Source organism: Schistocerca nitens, chromosome 3 (genome assembly GCF_023898315.1).
Source record: "Schistocerca nitens isolate TAMUIC-IGC-003100 chromosome 3, iqSchNite1.1, whole genome shotgun sequence".
Lineage (NCBI taxonomy): Eukaryota > Metazoa > Arthropoda > Insecta > Orthoptera > Acrididae > Schistocerca > Schistocerca nitens.
The window spans coordinates 749,622,618-749,649,241 of record NC_064616.1 but is presented as its reverse complement, the minus strand read 5'-3'; the positions used below and the strand labels follow the sequence as shown (position 1 = coordinate 749,649,241).

Below are 26,624 nucleotides of genomic sequence, written 5' to 3'. Positions count from 1 at the left end.
TTTACAATTTTGGACAGTGCAAATACTTCACTACCTTAGCTCTGAGGAGGGGGTACCATCAGAGAAAGGTATTCCCAAAGGATTGTCCAAAAACAGCATTCATGGACCTCTGTGGCCATTTTCAGTATCAAAGTATGTAGTCTGGGTTAACAAATACTCTAATGTTTTGGTGTTTGCGGGATAGAGTGTTGAAACTTTGCCCGCGCACACCAGAGCATACACAACATTTGCAAGAGGGTTTTAGAAGATTATGATCAGTGAACTTAACATTAAGCACAGAAAAATGAAACTGCACATTTGAAGTAGTTACATATCTACAAGAGGTTATTAGCAGTGAAGGGGGTCAAAGATGGATTCCAGGTTGATACAGGCAGCACAGGAACTTCAATTCCTAGTAATGTCGAGGAGTTAAAATCTTTCTTCGGACAGGGAATTATTATTGAAAATTCATAAAATGGTTTAGAGATATAGTGTGACCGCTTATGTGACTTAAAATAGGTTGTCAAGTTGTAATGGCTGAAGGAATGCCAAGATGTGTTTGAAGAGTTTAAGAAAACATCAACACCAAGTCCCATACTAATTTTTCTCAACTACGGGAAAAAGTTTGTCAATAGACATTTCTAATTGTGCTATAGGATGTATTCTCAGTCACGTGGTAAACATTAGGATAAGCCTCTAGGCAGCAGAACATAGCAAAGAATTGCTCCCCAACAGATAAGAGATGCTTAGTGTGATTTATGGAATCACGTATTTCCGATGTTATTTATATGGAAAGTATTTTTAAGTGGTAACCTGCAGCTCTGAAGTAGTGGTTGTGGCTTAAGGATCATTTCAGTAGACTGAGCAGATAGCCACTGAGGTTAGTGAATTAGAGTATGGAGTCTTACACAATCCTGGTAAGAAACATACGAATATAGATGGTTTAAGCCAAACGGTAGCACAAACATTGGGTCATGACCTTGCCCAACGGAACGAAAGGGGCACAACACAAAGAAAGGAAGTGCCAAAATGGAAAGAAAGAAATCGCCACAACGAGCTGAGTTGGAAAGTAAATGGTATGCATTGCAGCCACAATTCACTGGTGTAGGACGGATTGTTGTGCGAGATGACCGATTTCGGGCTGCAGGTGATAGCGGCAGTGTAGCTAAAAGAAGAAGCAGCTCATGACCAGGTATTGTCAGGTAATGAGGTTGTAGAACAATGAATAGGCAAGTAGCAGAATACTACTAATGGAAGTCATGGAAGGAAGATGCGGACCGGTACAAAAAGGATTGTGTGTGTTGTACACAACAGGCATGAGACATAAGTCAATACATTTGCAGAGATTGCCAGAAGTGATGGAATTGATTGAGTTCTACACCCTAGAGCCAATGAACAACTCCAGCTGGGAATATATTTGAGCTGACTATTACTGATTTTTTTAATATTTGGAAATGGTTGAAATCCCTAACCAACAGCCAGCAATGGTAGCATACAGCTGGAGCACCAAAAAGTGATTACAGATCAAGGGACAAAGTTTATGTCCGAGTTGTTAAAGCAGCTGTGTAATGTGCTGAAGTCTACTGCACCCTCAGGCTAATGGTAGGATGGAGAGGGTACATCACACAGCCTAAAGGATGTTCTGTCATTATGTAGATGCACATCACAATGATTGGGACAGGTATTTATCTTTTGTTGTAAGCACGTATAATTCAGAAATCCATTCTCCTACGGAACTATCACCATATGAGGTAGTTTACAGGAGGTCCATTCCATTGTAGCAGCACCCTACTGAAAATGGTTTCTGGGACTGTGGATGTTTGTGGCATCTGGGAACTGAATGGTATGATACAGCGAGTGATTTAGCAAGGAGGAACAAGGCCACCATGGACGGGCACACTACATAGTTAACCAGTTTGGAACAAGAGGGTACTGAACAACACACTGGCATTATGACGGTTAGCAATCCAAGTAACATCTACATCTACATGATTACTCTGCAATTCACATTTAAGTGCTTGGCAGAGGGTTCATCGAACCACAATCATACTATCTCTCTACCATTCCACTCCCGAACAGCGGGCGGGAAAAACGAACACCTAAACCTTTCTGTTCGAGCTCTGATTTCTCTTATTTTATTTTGATGATCATTCCTACCTATGTAGGCTGGGCTCAACAAAATATTTTCGCATTCGGAACAGAAAGTTTGTGACTGAAATTTCGTAAATAGATCTCGCCGCAACGAAAAACGTCTTTGCTTTAATGACTTCCATCCCAACTCGCGTATCATATCTGCCACACTCTCTCCCATATTACATGATAATACAAAACGAGCTGCCCTTTTTGTACCCTTTCGATGTCCTCCGTCAATCCCACCTGGTAAGGATCCCACACCGCGCAGCAATATTCTAACAGAGGACGAAAAAGTGTAGTGTAACTGTCTCTTTAGTGGACTTGTTGCATCTTCTAAGTGTCCTGCCAATGAAACGCAACCTTTGGCTCGCCTTCCCCACAATATTATCTATGTGGTCTTTCCAACTGAAGTTGTTCGTAATTTTTTTACACCCAGGTATTTAGTTGAATTGACAGCCTTGAGAATTGTATATATTTATCGAATAATAGAATTCCAATGGATTTCTTTTGGAAATCATGGGGATCACCTCACACTTTTCGTTATTTAGCGTCAACTGCCACCTGCCACCCCATACAACAATCTTTTCTAAATCATTTTGCAACTGATACTGGTCTTCGGATGACCTTACTAGACGGTAAATTACAGCATCATCTGCTAACAACCTAAGAGAACTGCTCAGATTGTCACCCAGGTCATTTATATAGATCAGGAACAGCAGAGGTCCCAGGATGCTTCCCTGGGGAACACCTGATATCACTTCAGTTTTACTTGATGATTTGCCATCTATTACTACGAACTGCGACCTTCCTGACAGGAAATCACGAATCCAGTCGCACAACTGAGACGATACCCCATAGGCCCGCAGCTTGATTAGAAGTCACTTGTGAGGGACGGCGTCAAAAGCTTTCCGGAAATCTAGAAATACGGGATCAACTTGAGATCGCCTGTCTATAGCGGCCATTACTTCGTGCGAATAAAGAGCTAGCTGCGTTGCACAAGAACGATGTTTCCTGAAACCATGCTGATTACATATCAATAGATTGTTCCCTTCGAGGTGATTCATAATGTTTGAATACAGTGTATGCTCCAAAACCCTACTGCAAACCGACGTCAATGATGTATTTCTGTAATTCGATGGATTACTCCCACTACCCTTCTTAAACACTGGTGCGACCTGCGCAATTTTCCAATCTGTAGGTACAGATCTATCAGTGAGCGAGCGGTTGTATATGAGTGCTAAGTAGGGAGCTATTGTATCAGCGTAATCTGAAAGGAACCTAATCGGTATACAATCTGGACCTGAAGACTTGTCTGTATCAAGCGATTTGAGTTGCTTCGCAACCCCTAAGGTATCTACTTCTAAGAAACTCATGCTAGCAGCTGTTCGTGTTTCAAATTCTGGAATATTCCATTCAACTTCCCTGGTGAAGGAATTTCGGAAAACTGCGTTCAATAACTCCGCTTTAGCAGCACAGTCGTCAGTAACAGTACCATCGGCACTGCGCAGCGAAGGTATTGACTGCGTCTTGCCGCTTGTGTACTTCACAAACGACCAGAATTTCTTTGGATTTTCTACCAAATTTCGAGACAATGTTTCGTTGTGGAACCTATTAAAGGCATCTCGCATTGAAGTCCGTGCCAAATTTCACACGTCTGTAAATTTTAGCCAATCTTCGGGATTTCGCATTCTTCTGAACTTCGCATGCTTTTTCCGTTGCCTCTGCAACAGCGTTCGGACCTGTTTTGTGTACCATGGGGGATCAGTTCCATCTCTTACCAATTTATGAGGTATGAATCTCAATTGCTGTTGCTACTATACCTTTGAATTTGAGCCACATCTCGTCTACATTTGCATAGTCAGTTCGGAAGGAATGGAGATTGTCTCTTAGGAAGGCTTCTAGTGACACTTTATCCACTTTTTTAAATAAAATTATTTTGCGTTTGTTTCTGGTGGATTTGGAAGAAACGGTATTGAGCCTAGCTACGATGACCTTGTGATCACTAATCCCTGTATCAGTCATGATGCTCTCTATCAGCTCTGGATTGTTTGTGGCTAGGAGGTCAAGTGTGTTTTTGCAACCATTTACAATTTGCGTGGGTTCGTGGACTAACTGCTCGAAATAATTTTCGGAGAAAGCATTTAGGACAATCTCTGAAGTTGTTTTCTGCCTACCACCGGTTTTGAACAAGTATTTTTGCCAACATATCGAGGGAAGGTTGAAGTCCCCACCAACTATAACCGTATGAGTGGGGTATTTATTTGTTACGAGACTCAAATTTTTTCTGAACTGTTCCGCAACTATATCATCGTAGTCTGGGGGTCGGTAAAAGGAGCCAATTAGTAACTTAGTTCGGCTGTTAAGTATAACCTCCACCCATACCAATTCGCATGGAGTATCTACTTCGACTTCACTACAAGATAAACCACTACTGACAAACACAAACACTCCATCACCAATTCTGATTATCTATCTTTCCTGAACACCGTGTGAGACTTCGTAAAAATTTCTGCACAACTTATTTCAGGCTAAGGATGAAAGTAACTATTGTGAACTGGGATGTGAAAGTTTTACAGGCTTGGGTGGATACTTTCGATAACAGAAAGGCACCAGCAAGATTGTTGCAGCCTTTAGCTGATCGCTTGTTGGCCGCTTGGGAACTGGTAACTGAGTGCAGAAAGCAGAGGAGGAGGAGGAGGACATTAGTATTAAATGTCGCGTTGAGGAGACCATTAGAGATGGAGCAGAAGCTAAGAGTAGGGAAGGAAATTGACCATACCCTTTCATAGGGACCATCCCAGCATCTGCCTGAAGTGATCTACAGATGGAAAACCTAAATCAGGATTGCCTGATGTGGGTTTGAATCCTTGTCCTGAATTTGAGTCCTGTGTGCTAACCACTGTGCCACCTTGCTAGGTGCAGGAATCAATCTTACGTGCAGCACAGTGTCAGCTGAGTCCAGCTCTGATAAGTTCTTGGTAGGTCTGCAGAAAGTGCAGAAGCAATTGCCACCAGTATTTGAATTCTTACAAGGGGACCTTCTGGGAGGTGCATCGAGTTATGAGTCCCCACTTTGCCTGCTTATAGTGTGGGTAAGCACCTATCACACCCTAAAATTGTAGGTGCCAATGTAGCCATGTTTTTGAAATATTGCCTGTTAACGTTTGGGCAGCTCTTTATATACAGAAAAGTTTCACTATTGTGGCAAGTGAGCAAGTAGCTGAGTGGCACGGAAGCAAGACTCCCATCCAGGCAACCCTGGTTCGAGACCCGTCGATGCTACTTTTGTTTCCTTTTTGTTTTTTTCAAATGCTTGTTTTAATTTATAATTACTCATGAAAATTTTGCTAGGAATTTATTAAAAAGAATTACAAGCCTCTATAAATCAAAATTACAAATTGAATGTCACATTTTGTTTCAATCTTAACCGTAATTAAAACGTTGGCATACCTAAATTTGCCTACTTACCTGAAAATTGAGAGAAGTTGTTAAAAAACTTCTTCAAAAATAGTCAAACCAGTGATACAAATGTTGGGACAGGGTCCTAGAAAATTTTATACCTGTCGATCTTTGACGCATTGTCGCGCCTAATCCTGTTTATTGTCTGTGACCATTGGCGTTCCCCTATTTGCACCTGATATTCCTTGAATAAAGGGACTCTACTGTGTGTGTGTGTGTGTGTGTGTGTGTGTGTGTGTGTGTGTGTGTGTGTGTGTGTTTGAACAGTTATAACTACTGAATAAACATTTATCACCAGTTGACAGCTTGGCTTTGAAGTGGGCAGATGTTTATCCTTTAAAATAGAGGACAGTGCAAGTGGTTCATGAGTTGTCAGCGAGTGCAATTTTGACAATATTTAACATTTGGTGGAAGACCAAGGAGGTCTTTTGTGGGCTCCACCCAACACTGAAGAACGGCAGGAGTTAACAGACGCAATACACTGTATACGGCAGTTACTTATCAAAAACAACTTTATATTGGAATCCGTGAGCTCCAACATCAGCGAACAATCTTCATTAATCAGCAGAGAAATGTTCAAATGATTTCTAGACATGTGCGGGACTATGACATTCACGGACCAAGAAGTGTTATTTTCTGACAATGAAGAGGTTGCGAGTCCTACCGACGCAAGCCACAATGAAAGTGACTCACGGAAAAAACAAAAAATAGAAATAACACCTATTTCTTCAGATTCTAATGAAGAAGATGATAGAGATGGTGGACCAGAATCCCATATGCAGTGAAAGTCAAGGCAGTGAAGATGGCAGAACTTCTTCCAACGTGGTCATTGAAAACGTTACAAAAACATTCAACGAGATTATTGAAAAGCAAAATTCAGTTGTCAAAGTGGAAATTCCAAATCGCAGGAGGAGGGACGTGAAATGATAAACTGGAAGTAATCAATTTGTATTTTTACGACCAGTTTATTGAGGCGAGAGACCAGAGAGCAGGCCTCTTAACAACACGGATGGTCCAACAGTAGGCAATGGCTGTTGCTTTTCAGTTTCTGGATGGAAATTTTGACTTCAAAGTGTCAGCATCTTGGGTTCATCACTTCAAATTGATGCACGGGATATCTCAATGGCATGAAACAAAATATGTCTGAGAAAGACAAGAGAGCTTTGGGCGAGCTTCTGGAAATTGCTACAAAATATCAGCAGCAAACAAGCAAACAAGCAATATAATCATGAGATTCAACCCTGATTATATCATAAATACAGATCAAACAGGATGTGAATATAAAATAAGCAGCTGGTGCACTTTGTCCCACAAAGGTGAAAAAAGTCACCGAAATTACTGTGGGGCAAATAACTGCATTGACGCACTCACTCATATACTGCGCAATATGCAATCACATTGTCTGGAAAACAGCTGCCTAAAGTATTTGTTTGCCTGCAAGAAGTGACTGGAATGTTCGGCCCCCAGAGTCCGAAAAGACATGTATGGAGAAATACCAGAATGTTCACATCATGTCGACAAAGTCCAGAAACTGCATAAACAAACGTACAGAGAGTTTCTGGATGAAGTAATTCAACCATACATTGAAAATAATCAGTTCCTCTACATAATTGACTCTTGAGTGGGCAAACCTCCATGGACTTGCATCAAATGAAATTCAGTGATAAAGATGGCCTAGCAACCTTTACTCTATCAGTGATACCACCGCCATGTACACCGTTTTGTCAGCCATGCAATGTATATTTTTATCACCAAGTAAAGAATTACATTCACCACTTCCAAAACACTCCGTACCTATTGCAAAACAATGTAGAAATTACATCCAGGGAGGACATGGTAAAAATCCATTCGCTGGTACATGATCAACTGCTGGCTTCGATATATAAAAATATGATAAGGTACATGAATAAAAGCATTATTTTCAATTTTCGGATAGCTTGCTTGGATTTTCAGATATACCTACAATTTCATGGTTAATATTGTTACAGATACGCCTGGTGTGCCGTGAAGCTAGATCCATTGCAAAAAGAAGTATTTCGTAACGTCAATGCAGTGACGTTTCCTGCGGACTTTAGAAAATACAGACGCGATTGCGACGAAAATGAATGTGCATTTGTACAATGTTCGTGGTGTCAAAAGTACAAATGTTTTGATTGTTTTTAAAACAAGTATCATCCGTCAGAAAGTACTTGTCAAAATATAGGAAATATCGATTAAGTTTCCATTAAATGAAACATATTTTTAATCCACCATTCGTTGGTATTTTTTTTTTAAAAATTCAGTGCCTCAATGGAACAAAATTAAAAATACAATGAAAAACTGAACAATAACAAAATATTTCAAGAAATTACATTACAGTTAATTTCCTGTTAAAATAAAATAAAAAAAAAAAAAAAAACACAATAGATTGAAACAAAATTTGACATTCAATGTGTAATTTTGATTTATAGAGGCTTGTAATTCTTTTTAATCAATTCCTTGCGGAATTTTCATGATTAATTATAAATTAAAACAGGCACTTGCGGGGGGGGGGGGGGGGGGGGGGGGAGTAGCATAGATGGGTCTCTAACACAAGGGTCGCCTGGACTAGAGTCTCGCTCGCTTGCCACTCTACTACTTGCTCACTTGCCACAATATTTAAACTTTTCTGTATATAAAGAGCTGCCCAAACTTTAACTGGCAATATTTCAAAAACATGTCTGCAGTGGCACCAACAATTTTAGGGTGTGATAGGTGCCTACCCACACTAGAAGCAGGCAAAGTGGGAGCTCATAACTATGCCCCTCCCAGAAGGTTCAACTAATGAGGTTAGTTGAACTACACAAGTCAAGTCTACCAGTGTATTACTACAAGCAGCAGTTGAGATTAGGACAGATCCAGTATGATTGTATTAATACGATTTGCAATTAGCAACAAGTGATAGGTTCAAATGTTTCACCTTACATGCATTTCCATCAACCTGGGGAACCTTGGGGAGGTGGGGGAGGGGGGAGTTTGTCCTGGTAAGGACACAGGAGATACTGCCGATTGCAGAAGAGGAATTTAGTCATGCAGTGGTGTTGCTAACTAAACTCTAACATTGTCAGAGGGAGAGCATTACCACCTGCCCAAGCTACATTACGTATATGGGTACTGGCACATGCGAGATGCAACTGAACTTAGTTCCAGGATGTCCAAGTGACATCCTGGAGCTGCAGCCCTAATCCTAGCAAGCAGGTTTACATTGGGATAATTCTGTAAACATTACTAAAGTAGTAGTTGTGAACTGCTATGACCAAGTTAGGCTTTCAGGTGCCAAGTGTTTGAAACTGAATGGGAGTAAAATAATTATTAATGGGGCAGATGAACACAACAGGGCAGACCCTTCACCTGCCAGCCTCTGTTACAGGGGAAACAGTTTAACATTAAGCAGACATATTTCTACTGGTCAGAGGCCATAAGCAATCATTCCAGTAAGATATCTGACCTACTTGAATGAAATGTTGGTTCCTAACCTTACACCAGCTAATAGACATGCAAAAGGGATGTTTTTCAGCACATCAAATGCTTTCACATGTACAGCAATATCATGAGGAGCGGCAGCACACGATCAAGGCCATAAGTATCACAGCCACAGACACCGTGTTTGTTTTGATTGATCTGCAAAGCCTTTGTCTACCTTCAGTGGAGGGCATTTTGTCAATGCAATCCTCCAGTACATCAGATGCTGCTGAACTGGTTAGCTGTTTGTACATGAGGTGTGCAAGAAAGTGGGTATACTAATAAAAAGAGTAGTTTTATATAATTGTGATTTTGAAGACAAGGAACCTAGAATGCAGAGGGAATGTGGAACTTCTGAGCTTCCCTGCTTAATATAAGCAGAAAATTGTTAATCTTTGTCATAACAATGCATGTGAAGTTTTCTGTTGCAGAATGGTCAGGGATTAAGACCACAGATCTAAGTCTTCCCAAAGAGGGGAAGTAATTAATGCCATCTGTAATTTTGGGTTTTCCTGGGCGAGCAGCAGCTCCACTGCAGAAGTATGAACTGGCCTGCTGAGTATTTACACACCACTGTGGCACGAAGTTGTTGATCAGTACATGCCTGGAAGCAATGTATCGGCACACAAAGCATGCTATTCATCACTACAAATACCCTCCAATTCTAGCACTGTTATTTGCAGTTTGGAAGCACTATCCATGACACTGAGTCCATGCCAAGTATCTAGCATGCTATGGGCCAGCCATCAGCCAATGCTGGTCTGGCCAGCCATCTACAGCAGACCAGCTGCTTCTAACCCAGTAGCAGTGGACACGGATGAAAATTAAATGGACTTTTGCACCACTAGCACTACTCACTATGCATGCGCTGAGTGGAGTAAACAGTGTCAGCAAAGCAGGATTTTAACATCAAACAGCCATCCCACTGTTGCGACCATCTGACATCAACGGCATCGCCTGTACCACAGTTTTACTATCCACTCCTCGGCACCATCTATTCCACAACAGCCACTCTACCTCTAAATCACAGCAACCCCACTCTTAACAGGTTGGTATAATACTAGAATTATCTCAACTATGCTTTTACAACACTGTAGAAACGCATATCCCTACACGTATTCAGCGAGTGGAAAGGCTGGGTGTCACCTCCTTAGGTTTCTGTATCACTTCACTTTTTAGATTCCTGCGGCTTATCTACCAGGTGGCTTCAAATGTGTATATTTACTCCCACACAGACAGTAGGATGTACTCATTTCTGTCACATACTTTATATGATACTGCAAAGCCAGTAACAGCTGTGGCAGCATTGGAGTATGGTCATATCTGAGCAGTGATGTGGAAACATGATATAAAGCTCCACACTGCAATTGGCACCACTAAGCAAGGTACTGGTTTTAATATTTTTCTTGTGTAACCCAGGCAACACCTAAAACCAAGGGCACACTGCTTCTGAAGGCTTTTTATCACCATTAGTGAACTGAAAAGGCTTCCTTAGGGGCCTTCCTGTTTAAGAGGCATTTCTTGGTGCAGTCTTTCTGATTTAGCCTCGGTACCCACACATTGCTGCTGGCATTGAGATCTTTCTAAAAACAACCAATGAATAAGGAACCTGAATTTCCATCTTTCCATGGCCAACCAAAGGCATAAAAATTAATTATCACAATAATATGAGAGGAACACCCATTAACTTTGTTTTTACTATGACTTTTACTCTTTTATAATTTGCTGGAACAGAGGGCTTTGACAAAGCATCACAAGTGGATTCAGTTGTGTGCTGTTGCCTTCAGCTCTCCCCATGGTGTTGCTGCTTATGTTGCTTCTCTGTCCACTGACCACCTCCAGATTAACCTGTTTTCCTCTTCTGAAATGGCCCTCGAACTTTCAATTCAGGGCTTGTGATTTTACTGCAATCTGATTTTTGCACAGCATATATCAAACCCACTTCCATTTGCTTGCCGTTATTAGTAAATCCAAAGGCTTCTTATTTATGATTCTTCAACTCTTCACTGGATATTACATTCCGCAAAATACTCAAGACTCTTTGTAAGCACCAGTTTATAAAAGTCTATTTTCTTGGTGAATGATTTTGTCATCATCTGGGTTTTGTACCCATACAGCAGCACTGATTTTGCATTGCCATTAACCATTCGAAGTTTTGTTCACAGGGAAATCTCATTGCTTTCCCAGATGGGATGCACTTGAATGAAGGGTGCATTTGCTTCAGACATTCTCCTTGTTCCTCCAGTTTTGGCCACAATGCTTCCAGGATACTTTAAGTCTAACATCCTCTACATTACTTCCATTTATTTGGAACTTCCCATCAGTCACATTTAGTTGTGGATTTGGTCTTTCCCACATTTACAGTTAAGCTAACCCTCGGGGGCAATCTGGTGGAAGGATTGGGGTTTGCCAAATGCCTGGAGAACATTAGCCACTATCAGATGTAGTGCCAAAATGAAGTATGGAGAAGGTGGTGTGATGGTATGGGAGTGTTTTTCCACAGATAGGATGTGGCCCCTTTATTGTGCTTAGGAAAATGCTAACTGTTGAAGGATATGAACTCATTTTACAGCACTGTGTTCTGCATACGGTACAAGAACAGTTTGGAGACAAGTGATTGTATCAGCATGACAGTGCACTTTCTCATAAAGCAGCATCTGTAAAGCAATGGTTTGTGGACAAGTAAATTCCTGAAATGATCTGGCCCACCAAGAGTCCTGACTATGGAACACCTTTAGGACAAGTTAAAATGTTGACTTCACTCTAGGTCCCAGCTTCCATCATCACTACGTTCGTTGGTTTCAGCTTCTTGAGGAAGAATGGGTTGCCATTCCACCACAGACATTCACACAACCTATTGACATTGCACACAGCAAAGTTCAATATAGAACGTCTTCACCCTTTGCCTTTATGACTGCTTGAAGTCCACTAATAAGTGTCCAGATACTTTCGATCAGACAATGTGTACAAAACCAATGCCCTGTAATTAGTCTTTGACACTCCAGCTTATCCTTCTTGTCCTCGTTTGTCTCTCATCACTTTCTCCATCATACTTAAGAAGAAAAATGGCAGGACAACAGAACCCTGTTTTACCCCTGACTTCAAGCTAATAGTTATCAGTTTTCCTTTGTGTCTTACTTTGCAGGTGTATCCATTACACATTTCCTGCTTTATTTTCAGAATCTTACCACTTATACCACGACATGGTTCTCCACATGCCACTTCTTGAATCTAGCAACTGTCAAACTCTTAACACTAAATAAATTCCATAAACTGTTCAATAATGATTCAAAGTACGTTAATCTAGTCTACACAGGTTTGGTTCTTACAAAACCAGTTGGTTCTCTTTGCAGGTGGGTTTCAAGGTAGTTCATTTTATTTAAGGAGACCCATGACAACACTTTACAAGGTAAGAATAAAAACACGATCACCCTACACTTTTTGCCACTTGTCAAGTTTCCCTTCTTTGTTAAGATTTACCAAGATGCCCATATTCCATTATTTGGGCACTACTATTTCACACTCTTTTCGATCAGACTGTGTAACAGAATTTTCATTCAAATGATTTTTAAACACTGCCCGGCAAAGCCACGCTTTGTTTAATGGCGGCTAACCACTCCCCAGTTAGGCACTGCACTCTTTGATTCTTCCAGGTATTTACTATTCATCTCGTGGACTACATTTTTCCACTCTGGACAATTGGAAAATTGGGATTAACATTCTGAAGTAGTGCTAGAGGGGTACAAGTAAAGTAATTTGACTATTGGGGAGGGGGGGGGGGTAACAAGTTTGGGCATATAAATTAACTTCTGTGTGGAAGATGTTTCTTATGTGCTGAATATCTTTATTCCATTTCCTCGGCACTGTATCGTCTATATTTAAAAATGTTACTCAAATTTTGAGCAAAAATTCAATACAGAGAGGCACTGGTGCAAACCACGAAAAGTTAAGAACGAGTGTTACGGAATGTCAGATGTCTTTCACAGGCAGCACAACTAACCACCACTGCTTTTCTACAGTCCATGAAAGGAATTGTATGAACTACTCAAATGTTTTGGGACTCATTCAACAGATGACCTAAATGTCCAAGTATACACTGATCAGGCAGAGCATTATGCCACCTACCTAATAGCTGGTATGTCCATGTTTGACACACAACAGCAGAAACTCACCATGGCATGCAAGTAATTAAGTAACACAAATGTTACTTAATTCCCATAAATTCCAGGGAGGGGGTGCGCGACGAGCTCTGACGCCATGTTCTATCACATTCAAGATGTGTTTGCTTGGGTTCAGATCTGGTGAGTTGGTGGGCCAGCACATCAATTTGAACTTGCCACTGTGTTCCTCTAACAACTTCATTACACTCCTGGCCTTGTGACATTTCACATTATATTGTCAAAAAACGCCACCACTTCAGGAAACATGATTGTCATTGAGGGGTGCGTGATATTCCTTGGCTGTCATGGTGCCTTGCACTAGTTCCACTGGGCCCATAGATATGCCTGTGAATGACCCCCAGAGCATAATGGAGCTGCTGCCAGCTTGTCTGCCTCACAGTACAGGTGTCAAGGAGCTGTTCCCCTGGAAGGAAACTGATTCATGCCCTCCCATTGGCATGATGCAGGTATCAGGATTAATCAGACCATGCAATGCTCTGTCACTGCGCCATGCCTAGTGCCGATGTTCACATTCCCATTTCGGTCTTAGTAGCAGACGTTGGCACATGCATGGATCATTGGCTGTGGAGGCCCATTGATAGGAGGGTTCGGTGCACTGTGTGTTCACACACTTCTACCTAGCCCACCAATAAAGTCTCTATGTTAGTTCTGCCACAGTTCACTGCCTGTCCTGTTTTACCAGTCTGCCCAGCCTATGATGTCCAACATCTGCAATGCGGGGTGGCCACCCAACCGCATGACATCTGGACGTGGTTTCACCTTGGTTCTGCCATGTGTTGAACACATTCACCACAGCACTCTTCTAATACCTGGATAGTTGTGCAGTTTCCGAAATGTTCATGCCAAGTCTCTGGGCCATCACAATCTGCCCTCAGTCTTACACTGATAGATTACATGTTTCACCATTCTATACGTGGACAGCACACTCACTGATACTACATGCACCGGGCATGTGTCAATGTTCTGCCTGATCGTTTATAGTTACGTCAGCACAATTTGCCTGTGCACATAACTACTTGCTTAAACAACTGTCTGCAAGACATGGATTCCATCTATAAAACTCAATGCATTCACTTGCTGTTTCACTAGTTAGCCTGCTGCAGTGTATTAAAATATTGTATACATTAAACAAGCACTAGATGGAGAAGTGTACATTACAAATAAATGAAATATTGTGCAAACATTTCTAAAATATGGAAGGGACACTGGCATCATTATACATTGTGATTACTTCAAAACCAACAGTTACTCAACTAGAGTAAAGTAATAAAGTATTTCAAGACAACTGGCAGCTCAGGAAATTAATATTAAAATTAATGTCAAAATATTAATGGAATTTTCTAAGATGATGCAATGAAGGGGTGGACAGGGAATCAGCTCAAGCAAGGCTGGAGAAAGTATAACACAAATGCTTACAACACAAGCTTTATTTGGAGGAAAGAAAAAAAGAAACAATCCTGTAAATTTAACAGACATTGATTCACTCCAACTGTCATCACTGTTAAATACAAACTAAAAGAGTAAACAGTTGCTAAATGTAACATCAAGTTAATATCTTTTTCCAGCTCTAGAACAGTTCACTATTATACTCTTCCTGAAACTGATTATAAACATAATATGGAATGGGGTGTCCTCGACTGTCTCCATTTCCAGGGATTTTTCATTTTTGTAATCCACATTCAAGATTACAAGAAAAATCTTTAATTCAACTTGTGTTGTACAAAGTACTACAGTATTTATAAAATAAACTTGTTTAAACAGGCATTATGTCTATGCTAATGAGTACCTGTTGGCTGAAATATCAGACATCTGCCTCCCAAGGTTAGCTTGGCCCTGAAACAAATTAAAAATGAGAATCAAAGCATTATCACAGAATTAAGTCACACTCATACACCACACACACTCCTTTCGACCTTTCAACTGAGTAATGCAAATGTTATTTAAGTTCAATATTTATCCAGTAAATGGTTAGAGAGAGAGAGAGAGAGAGAGAGAGAGAGAGAGAGAGAGAGAGAGAGAGAGAGAGTGTGAGTGTGTCTCCTGACTCCCAACAATAAAAAGTACCCACCTGTTTCCACATCAGTGAGGAAATACAGAGTATCTGTCTACCAGAACTGAAATGTTTGCAATAATGCTCTGTTGCTCAACCCCTGTTCAACTGTATCTGCTATCTTGTGGACCATGCGCAAATTTCCTCGAATATGCCAAACTGAAGCTTCCTTTTGCTACAATAGCATAGTAACAAGTTATCTTGTGTAACGAATGCCTTTCAATATGGACTACACAGATGTTTAAGTACTAGGAAAGAGATGTAAAACATGCTATCATTTCCAGAAAACACCTGGCACAATATCTGTGGTTTCACAGAGTACAATGGAGAAAAGAGAAGCAGTTTTAAGAGTATCAAAAACTCAGATGGCAAACCAGAAGAAAGTTAAGAACAGAAAGCTCAATGGAAGAAAGAATATATAGAAAGTCGAGTAAACGAGGGAAATGAACATGAAGATAATATAATTGAAAGGAAAGAGGAAACTGTAAAACATTAGATTGGGGGATATGACACTGCAAGAAGTATTTTCCAGAGCACCAGGAGCCCAAATTCAAAACAAGGCCCCTGGAGTCTATGACATTCTTTCAGAATTATTGAGACCCTTTGGAGATCCAACCATGACAAAACTATTCCACTTAGTGTGTAAGATGAGGATGGTTCTGGAAGTAACTGCTGTTCTAGAATGGTGCTAGTGTTTCTGTGCAGAGTGCCACTGTTTTTAACATCTGCACACTGATTCAGTATGCATCCAGCTGTGAAAGTATGAACCTCTTTCTGTCAAGTAATCACATGTCATTATCTTCAAACATGAGCACTATAATAAAAAATGCTGCAAAAATCCAAGTGCGAGCAGTAATAAGAATTCTTTTGGCACCAAACGTTTCAACAGCACACACTCATTGTCAAATGTGTACTGTGTATGGTCCGAACGTCAGTGGAGGCGATGCGCAGCAATGGTTCTGATTTTCTATAAGTAGCAGAACAAACATTCATGATGAAGAGAGGAGTCTAAGGCCTTCTGTTTTAACTAATGATCCCATCAAGAAAACTCTTTAAACAGTCCATGAAAATTGAAGATTAATCATCTCTCTTTTCATCTCTTCACTCGCATTAAGTTGTTTGCATTACAGCACTCAGGTGATAACGACAAACTTCAAAATCCCATGAAAGATTTGTTATGGTTCCAGGCAGAAGCATTTTATGAAGAAGGAATCTGAATTAGTGAAACACTATGACAAATGCTTTAAATTAAATGGTGACTATGCTGAAAGATGGGAAAAATCCTGTTAGTTTCAAGAAGTATATGATAAATTTCTAGACAAGTTTTTTAATTACAGCCAAATGGAGGTTACTTTCCAGACCACTCTTGTATGTTAGAAAGGGGCAATACCATCAGACTCCAAGCAGAATGTAAGAACTCTTTCAAAACTTTTCTCAAAACCAGATTGTAGCTGTAGGAATTTAAGGACATGGAAGGGAAGTAGTAGTTCAGAAAAGATTGAGACAGTGTTGTAGGCTATCCAATGTTATTCATTCAACCTGCACATCATCAAGCAAACTATGGAGGAAACCAAGCAGGAGTTTGGAAATGGAATTAAAGTTCAGGGAGAAGAACTAAGGACTTTGAGGTTTGCCAATGACAATGTAATTCTATCAGATACTGCAAAGGACTTAAGAGCAGTTGAAGGGAATGGCCGGTGTCTTGAAAAGAGGGTATAAGATATCAACAAAAGCCAAACAAGGCTAATGGAATGCAGCCTAACTAAATCTGGTGATGCTCAGGGAATTAAATTAGATAATCAAACAGTAAAGGTAATAGACAAATTTTATTTGGGAAGCAAAATACCTGGTGATGGCTCAGGTACAGGGAATATAGAATTTAGATTTGCATCAGCAAGAAATGCATTTCTGAAAAAATAGAAATTTGTTAATATCAAATATACATTGTGTTAGGAAGCTTTGTTTAAAGGTATCTGAAGTGTAGTCATGGAGGGAAGTAAAAGAGGGAGGATAAACAACTCTGACAAGATAAGAAGAGAAACTTCTGAAATGTGATGCCACAGAAGAATGCTGAAGATTTAGATGGTTAGACCTAATTACTAATGAGGTGATGCTGAATCTAATTTGGGAAAAGAAAGACATTTAAGCCACAACTTGCAAAGAAAAAGGAACCAGCTGGTAGGACACATTGTGAGGCATCAATGTAGCATCAATTTGGTAATGAAGGGAAATGTGAGAGAGGGAGAGACGATAGTTGTAGATGGGGACCAAGGAACAGTAACAATAAGCAAGTTCAAATGGATGTCAGTTGCAGTAGTTATGCAGGGATAAAGACACTTACAACCAACAGACTACCATGGAAAGCTGTATAAAACCAGTCTTCAGAATTAATACCACCACCACCCTGTAGGCACTCGACAACCATTAGACCATGAAATTTACATAGCTCAAAGAGTTACCCTTTCCATAACAGAATCTGGCAGCTGGGATCAGGTGCAACTTATATTGCACAGCGTTTTCAAGATTCTTACTGTAGTACAGAAATTTAGCTTTCCAACTACCTGAAAGACAATTTGCAGGGCACATTTGAAACCTGTGATTCATAGGCCAGCACCCCCATTCCTCCCCCAGTGTGTTTAACATTAAATACTGACTTTGGGTAAGCAATATTATTTCACAGTTCTGCACACTTACATCATTTGCTTTCTTTAGTTAGTAACAGTCATGCAATCAACGCACAGGTTGATTTAACCTTAATTTGAAAGGCAATCCTATTTGTAGGTGGTATGCTATAGCCTTCAAGCTCAACTGGTTCACATAGCCAATTTTAGAAGGACGTAAAGTCTACAGTTAGATTCAAAATGTTGTGATTCACTTCTGACAATGTTTTATATATGAGAGAGAAGAAAATATGACTAAGATAAAACTACCAGTCTGTACTCAAATATTCAGACACAAATTTAGTTCATATGTGGCCTACATTTTAATTGCACTACCTTCAAGATTTGGCAGTTTTCTCATATTTAAGTGGATTCACTGCGTATGGTAATCATATCCTATTGAAATGGTTCAAATTGTGTGTGTATCGAGTATACTGGTTGCACTATCTTACTGAATTTCAATTACAGAATTAAAATATGAGTATTACTGCACTGAGGCAGGTGTGCTCTACCTCTCTAGTGACGGAACAGATGTAGGTACATGTCTTTTGACACACTTTCATAAATAATTACACTAGTTTTACTTTTCATCACTCCATTAAAATTACCAAAAACCACTGGATTTAATGGAATAAAAAGAAGAATACTGCTAAAGCTACAATTACATACAACATGTTACACTTTTTCATTATAAATATAATGTTTAAAAACTTGTCTCAGTTTTGAAAATTCTGACACTAACTTGTCACTTCTCATTCCTTACACAGAAAATGCTGTTAGTTCTACACAAATCAGTTATTCAGAGGGGACTGACTAATTCATTTACAAAGTTTTCTTACCTCAGCTGTAGTTAGTTTTGCTTTGTTCTGCTGAATGTGATCCACAAATGACTTTCCTTTTGCCATTACAAGATAACCACACCGTGGGAACCAAACTGCATGCTGAATCCATGGGTCGTCATGCTCTTCCCAGTACCTCAAACCCTTTCCGCAGTGGAAGCAAACAGTCTGATCACCTTTACCTGTACAAATTTGGCACCATTTACAATTATTAGATTATATTTCATAGAAATTTTGTTGTTTCCAGATTTCTGTTCCTTTTTTCTCCAACCAAAACAGATGCAAGTAACTGAACTCAACATAGACATATACACTATGTGTCTAGTGTTAGGTTTAAGAAATATCAACTGTGAAAAAACATTTTACATGCCCTACAGTAAAATGGATATTCAAACAACACAGAACCAGCTATCATTACTAGGTGTACATGGAAAATGACTGACTACCGTGATAACTATGTTGTCAGGAAGCAACAGATATGACTCATCTACTAGAATTTAAAAGCGAGAACAGAACCATACCTAAACAAACATGAGAACACACTACACCGACTAAATTATGCCCCACAACTAGGGACCAGAAAAATTGACATTTGCGATAATTACCTAATTTGCAAAATTACCTAATAAATATTTTGAAGGAAATTTTATCCAGGTTAACTATTTGATCAGCAATAATTACTGATATTTTTATTTTCTGCCTATAAATATCTACAAAGTAATCCATTTTTGAGTACTGGTATTTTTCAATATCTGGCAATGCCCAATTTGGAAAGAGAATATGTGTAAAAAAGTGTTTGAAAAGGGAAGGCACAATTGTGCATAAAAGCTTCAGTGCCCTAATGAGTTATGCAGTGGTACCAGGTCGACAAACAGGCAGGCGACATTATGGTATCCACAAGACATATGTCCCATGTGGAAAAACATGACAATGTGAGACAGTTTTGAAGAACAAAGACATACACAAAGAAGACTGTCGACAAGGCACCTGATGCGGACAACAGAACCTATAGAAATCTACAAGGACATGCTGGAAAGTACTGCCTCTGAACTTAAGTAAACTCTTACAGCTTTTTAAATAAAACAAATGTTATTAATGTTCTACATCTTTATTCTTCACATCTACCTATTCGCAGCCCCCCTGTCAACGGAGGGCTCTGAATTGTGGCATGCAACATGGCCATGTGTTACTGAACTACGTCAGTGGGGGGGGGGGGGGGGGGGAACAGCATTCTGTAATCAAATTTTAAGAGTTTGTTCACATATAGAGCACCCTCTCCTTCAGCACAACAATGCTAGACCACAAATGAGTGTTGCGACATTTGCAACAACCTGACGCCTTGCATTCACTGTCCCGATCATCCTCCATACAGCCCTGATTTGCCTCTATCTTTCTTCCATCTGTGATGAAGTGGTGCTAGCAGAGGTGAAGTTATGGCTCCATCAACAAAGTCAAAGATTCTATAGTGACCGTATCAACAAACTGGTCTCTTGTTGGGAGAAAGATGTTCGTTACCAGGGTGACTATGCAGAGAAATAAATATGCAGACATGAAAAATGAAGATGTATAATGTTAACATTTGTTTTCTTTATAAAGGTTTAAGTTTTTTCGCAGAAAAATTCACAAGCATTTCTTTTCAGCATTTCCACTTAAATATATTTACTGGTATTGCTGTCAAGTTGCTACCTATGTGATGACACTTTAAAGGTCGTCATTGTTTATCATCTATTCCATGGGCACTGTTGGGCACATAAGCTCAGTTTGGTTAGCAAATGCTGGGTAACAGCTATGTCTGATTTAAATGAAGCTGTGAGTGGTTAACTCTGCTTTCTTAAACACCAGGAAGTAAAAATATAAATACATTCAGTACTTGCAGTATTCAAACTAAAGGACACCAATCTTAAGCAGGTGTGTGTGTGTGTGTGTGTGTGTGTGTGTGTGTGTGTGTGTGTGTGTGTGTGTGTGTGTGTGTGTGGAGGGGGTGGGTGGGACAGCAGCATTAGCACAGATATTTTGTCCCAGAAATGTCATTTTCAACTGTGTGAAAGACATCTAATTGAGACACTTCTGTGTTTCCCAAAAGTAATAAGATATACGTGGCCTAGTGGATATGAGAATTTTAAAAAAACTTGTTGACAAGCAGCTAAGGAAAAGTCAAAGTAATAACTGTTTTTAACGTCATTCAGATTAAGATAAACATGGGGGGGGAGAGGAAGTCGGGGGGGGGGGAGGAAGTCGGGGGGGGGGGGAGAGGAAGTCGGGGGGGGGGAGAGGAAGTCGGGGGGGGGAGAGGAAGTCGGGGGGGGGGGGGGGGGGGTGAGGAAGTCGGGGGGGGGGGAGAGGAAGTCGGGGGGGGGAGAGGAAGTCGGGGGGGGGGGAGAGGAAGTCGGGGGGGGGAGAGGAAGTCGGGGGGGGGGGAGAGGAAGTCGGGGGGGGGGAGAGGAAGTCGGGGGGGGGGGAGAGGAAGTCGGGGGGGGGGGGAGAGGAAGTCGGGGGGGAGGAGAGGAAGTCGGGGGGGAGGAGAGGAAGTCGGGGGGGAGGAGAGGAAGTCGGGGGGGGAGGAGAGGAAGTCGGGGGGGAGGAGAGGAAGTCGGGGGGGGAGGAGAGGAAGTCGGGGGGGGGAGGAGAGGAAGTCGGGGGGGGAGGAGAGGAAGTCGGGGGGGGAGGAGAGGAAGTCGGGGGGGGAGGAGAGGAAGTCGGGGGGGGAGGAGAGGAAGTCGGGGGGGGAGGAGAGGAAGTCGGGGGGGGAGGAGAGGAAGTCGGGGGGGGAGGAGAGGAAGTCGGGGGGGGAGGAGAGGAAGTCGGGGGGGGAGGAGAGGAAGTCGGGGGGGAGGAGAGGAAGTCGGGGGGGGAGGAGAGGAAGTCGGGGGGGGAGGAGAGGAAGTCGGGGGGGGAGGAGAGGAAGTCGGGGGGGGAGGAGAGGAAGTCGGGGGGGGAGGAGACGAAGTCGGGGGGGGAGGAGAGGAAGTCGGGGGGAGGAGGGGAAGTCGGGGGGGGGGAGGAGGGGAAGTCGGGGGGGAGGAGAGGAAGTCGGGGGGGAGGAGAGGAAGTCGGGGGGGAGGAGAGGAAGTCGGGGGGGAGGAGAGGACGTCGGGGGGGGGAGGACGTCGGGGGGGGGGGGAGGAGGACGTCGGGGGGGGGGGAGGAGGACGTCGGGGGGGGGGGGAGGAGGACGTCGGGGGGGGGAGAGGACGTCGGGGGGGGGAGAGGACGTCGGGGGGGGAGAGGCAGTCGGGGGGGGGGGAGATGAAGTCGGGGGGGGGGGGAGAGGAAGTCGGGGGGGGGAGAGGAAGTCGGGGGGGGGAGGAAGTCGGGGGGGGGCAGGAGGAGGAAGTCGTTGGGGGGGGGGCAGGAGGAGGAAGTCGTTGGGGGGGGCAGGAGGAGGAAGTCGTTGGGGGGGGCAGGAGGAGGAAGTTGTTGGGGGGGGGGGCAGGAGGAGGAAGTTGTTGGGGGGGGCAGGAGGAGGAAGTTGTTGGGGGGGGGGGCAGGAGGAGGAAGTTGTTGGGGGGGGGGGCAGGAGGAGGAAGTTGTTGGGGGGGGGCAGGAGGAGGAAGTTGTTGGGGGGGGGGCAGGAGGAGGAAGTTGTTGGGGGGGGGCAGGAGGAGGAAGTTGTTGGGGGGGGGCAGGAGGAGGAAGTTGTTGGGGGGGGGCAGGAGGAGGAAGTTGTTGGGGGGGGGCAGGAGGAGGAAGTTGTTGGGGGGGGGGGGCAGGAGGAGGAAGTTGTTGGGGGGGCAGGAGGAGGAAGTTGTTGGGGGGGGCAGGAGGAGGAAGTTGTTGGGGGGGGCAGGAGGAGGAAGTTGTTGGGGGGGGCAGGAAGAGGAAGTTGTTGGGGGGGCAGGAGGAGGAAGTTGTTGGGGGGGCAGGAGGAGGAAGTTGTTGGGGGGGGGGCAGGAGGAGGAAGTTGTTGGGGGGGGCAGGAGGTGGAAGTTGTTGGGGGGGGCAGGAGGTGGAAGTTGTTGGGGGGGGGGGCAGGAGGTGGAAGTTGTTGGGGGGGGGGGGCAGGAGGTGGAAGTTGTTGGGGGGGGGGCAGGAGGTGGAAGTTGTTGGGGGGGGGCAGGAGGTGGAAGTTGTTGGGGGGGGCAGGAGGTGGAAGTTGTTGGGGGGGGGGCAGGAGGAGGAAGTTGTTGGGGTGGGGCAGGAGGAGGAAGTTGTTGGGGGGGCAGGAGGAGGAGGAAGGTGATGGCAGAATGGTAGGGGGTTAGGAAGATACCACCTGGCAGTTTATAACTCGGAGCCCCTTCACTGAATCCACAGTACAGTCGGAGACTTGCACCGTCCACACGAAGTGCATCAGCCACCGAGGACACACCATGAAGTTTTGAGTGTTATTCCTCTTTAATCTCTTTTATAGATATGTATTGGTTACAGGCATACTATGACACCTTCATATAAGAAAAATTAAAAGCCAAACATTGAAGAAGATATTGCTGCAGAAATATAAACAGGTGAAATACCAAACTTCACTTTGTCAGGTAGCACTGAAATACAAAATGGACAAACCCATTGAGAATGTTTTTTTTTTCTGCTTTTCTTTTCTTTGAGGCTCAGAAAACAACTGGAGTTATTCACATCCAAGTCAAAACAATGGAACAAGAACAGAGTGGAGTTAAATGACATGTCAGTCCCAATGGAGGGACTAAGAGACAGCTATAACTAGGCACGTGGAAAATGGCCAAAAACAGCATATAGAAATTGAGGTCCAAAACTAAAAATTAAATGGCCTTTGCTGTATAGCTTTGGCAGATAAAAAGTAAAACATGGTCAAAAGCCCACGTGTCATTCACTAGAGCAGCTGATAAATCAAATGGCAAACCCAAGATGGAATGTAGATTATTAAAAAAGCGATATTTTAGCAGGAAGTGGAGGACAGTTAAAATTTGGGTGCAATGTGTACAAAGTGGTGGGGGAGCTATCGACAGGGGATCTCAAGTTTATTCCGTATTTCCAGATTTCCGGAAAGCTTTTGGCACCGTTCCTCACAAGCGACTTCTAACCAAGCTGCGGGCCTATGGGGTATCGTCTCAGTTGTGCGACTGGATTCGTGATTTCCTGTCAGGAAGGTCGCAGTTCGTAGTAATAGACGGCAAATCATCGAGTAAAACTGAAGTGATATCAGGTGTTCCCCAGGCAAGCATCCTGGGACCTCTGCTGTTCCTGATCTATATAAATGACCTGGGTGACAATCTGAGCAGTTCTCTTAGGTTGTTAGCAGATGATGCTGTAATTTACCGTCTAGTAAGGTCATCCGAAGACCAGTATCAGTTGCAAAGCGATTTAGAAAAGATTGCTGTATGGGGTGGCAGGTGGCAGTTGACGCTAAATAGCGAAAAGTGTGAGGTGATCCACATCATTTCCAAAAGAAATCCGTTGGAATTCTATTACTCGACAAATATATACAATTCTCAAGGCTGTCAATTCAACTAAATACCTGGGTGTAAAAAATTACGAACAACTTCAGTTGGAAAGGCCACATAGATAATATTGTGGGGAAGGCGAGCCAAAGGTTGCGTTTCATTGGCAGGACACTTAGAAGATGCAACAAGTCCACTAAAGAGACAACTTACACTACACTCATTCGTCCTCTGTTAGAATATTGCTGCGCGGTGTGGGATCCTTACCAGGTGGGATTGACGGAGGACATCGAAAGGGTACAAAAAGGGCAGCTCGTTTTGTATTATCATGTAATATGGGAGAGAGTGTGGCAGATATGATACGCGAGTTGGGATGGAAGTCATTAAAGCAAAGACGTTTTTCGTTGCGGCGAGATCTATTTACGAAATTTCAGTCACCAACTATCTCTTCCGAATGTTAAAATATTTTGTTGAGCCCAACCTACATAGGTAGGAATGATCATCAAAATAAAATAAGAGAAATCAGAGCTCGAACAGAAAGGTTTAGGTGTTCGTTTTTCCCACGCGCTGTTCGGGAGTGGAATGGTAGAGAGATAGTATGATTGTGGTTCGATGAACCCTCTGCCAAGCACTTAAATGTGAATTGCAGAGTAGTCATGTAGATGTAGATGTAGATTTAGCAAATGACGATGGCTAAAAAGACAGTGCCCAATACGCAGACGAGTTAAAATAATCTCATCCCAGCAGGAGGGTGGAGAGGAGGTCGTCCAAGGTGCTGGGAGAGGCTTAATACGCGAAAGCTTATTCCCATGAAGGGAGGACCATTGGTGATGCCAAAGGGACACCACCACCTGAAAAAACGGCAACACAGATCAAATATAGGTACTCGTGGGCTGAGGTAGGAGGACTGCAGCCTTGGCAGCAGCGTCAACAGCCTCGTTTCCTGGCATGCTGACATCACCAGGGACCCACAGAAACATGACACTGGCTCCATGAAGAGTGAGCAGGTGACTATTTTCCTGGACCCGTTGCACTAAGGAATGAGCAGTGTACAGCGCAAATAGACTTTGGAGGGCACTGAGTGAGTCTGAGCAGAGGACACAATTGGAAAGGCTGTGATGCCGGATGTACTCCATGGCCTGATACAAGGCGAAGAGCTCAGCTGTAAATACTCAGGAGTGTGCCGCAAGCTGATATTGAAAGACGCAGGTGCCAATGATGAAGGCACACCCGACCCCACAATCAGTCCTAGAGCCGTCAGTATATACAAAGGTACTATCGCAAAGTTCCATGCGAATGTCACGAAACTGGAGGCATAGACTGAGGCTGGAGAAGTGTCCTTAGGAAGAGAATGAAGGCCAAGGTTAACATGGGCCACTTCACGAAGCCAAGGTGGTGAAGCGTTCACACCAACTGCGAAAGTTGCAGGTAGTGTGAAGTTTAAGCTGCCGTAGCAAGTGCCGAAAGCGGACTCCAGGAGGTAACAGAAAAGGGACGAGCCCCATACTGACGATCAAAGGAATCATCAAAGAAGGGGGCATAGAAGGGGTGGCCACGCATGGGAGACAAACAGCATGCATACCTGCTGAGGAGGAAGTCACGGCGGTAGGACAGTGGTAGTTCAGCAGCTTCAGCATACAAGCTCTCAACTTGGCTGGTGTAAAAAGGTGCCCATGGCCCAACGGATGTCATGAAGTACCATTGAGGACACTTAAGAGATTGAAGGACAGTGTACAGCGGGCTGCCAGGTAAGACACATGGGAGGACCAAGAGTTTCCTAAGTTTCCTACTAAGCATGAGCCCCAGAAATTTCGTAGTTTCAACAACTGGAAGGGCATAAGGCCCAAGATGTAGAGATGGTGGGAGAAATCTGGGGTGGGTGGGGGTGGGGGTAAGCAAAAGCCATTGTCGATGCTCCAGGAGTAAAGACTATCAAGACAGCACTGATGACAGTGCTCAGTGAGACGGGTCTATGGAGAACTGCAATAGATGGCAAAATTGTCTACAAAAAACAGAGCCAAAGATGTTCAGCAGGAGACAGTCCATTATAGGGTTAATGGTGATAAAGAGGGTAGCACTCAGAACGGAACCCTAAGCACACCTTTTTCCTGGATGAATGGTGTCCTACAAGGCAGAAAACACACACACACACACACACACACACACACACACACACACACAGAGAGAGAAACAACTTGAAAACCCAGTCTTGTAAAATTGACCCAGTCTTGTAAAAATGCCCAAAGAAAACAGGGCAGATGCCCACGGAAGCCCCACGTGTAAGGACAGGGTGTATACGGTGACAAGGAAAAAAAATTCCCGGGTCATTCCCAGATACCCAGTTTCAAAAATATGCTTTTTCCCGGGCGAAAATACACTTATTCTGTGCTAAATGACAGTAGGTTTTCCGTAGATTTTCCCTCGGAACTGTAAAACCTATCATTCCTTTGAATGGTTAACGTTTTATACAACCGCGTAGGACTTCCCGGAAA

General features: G+C 43.0%; 1 protein-coding gene across 1 annotated transcript in view; it reads right to left on the bottom strand.

Annotated features, from left to right (window-relative positions):
* Window positions 1-26,624, bottom strand: part of LOC126248747 (baculoviral IAP repeat-containing protein 7-like) — a 104,076-nt gene that overhangs the window by 28,829 nt on the left and 48,623 nt on the right. The window contains exons 4-5 of the mRNA XM_049950079.1: window positions 18,782-18,963; window positions 15,019-15,065 (exon numbers count right to left, since the gene is read on the bottom strand). Coding sequence (XP_049806036.1) covers window positions 15,019-15,065; window positions 18,782-18,963 — 229 coding nt within the window. The remainder of the gene's footprint in view (window positions 1-15,018; window positions 15,066-18,781; window positions 18,964-26,624) is intronic.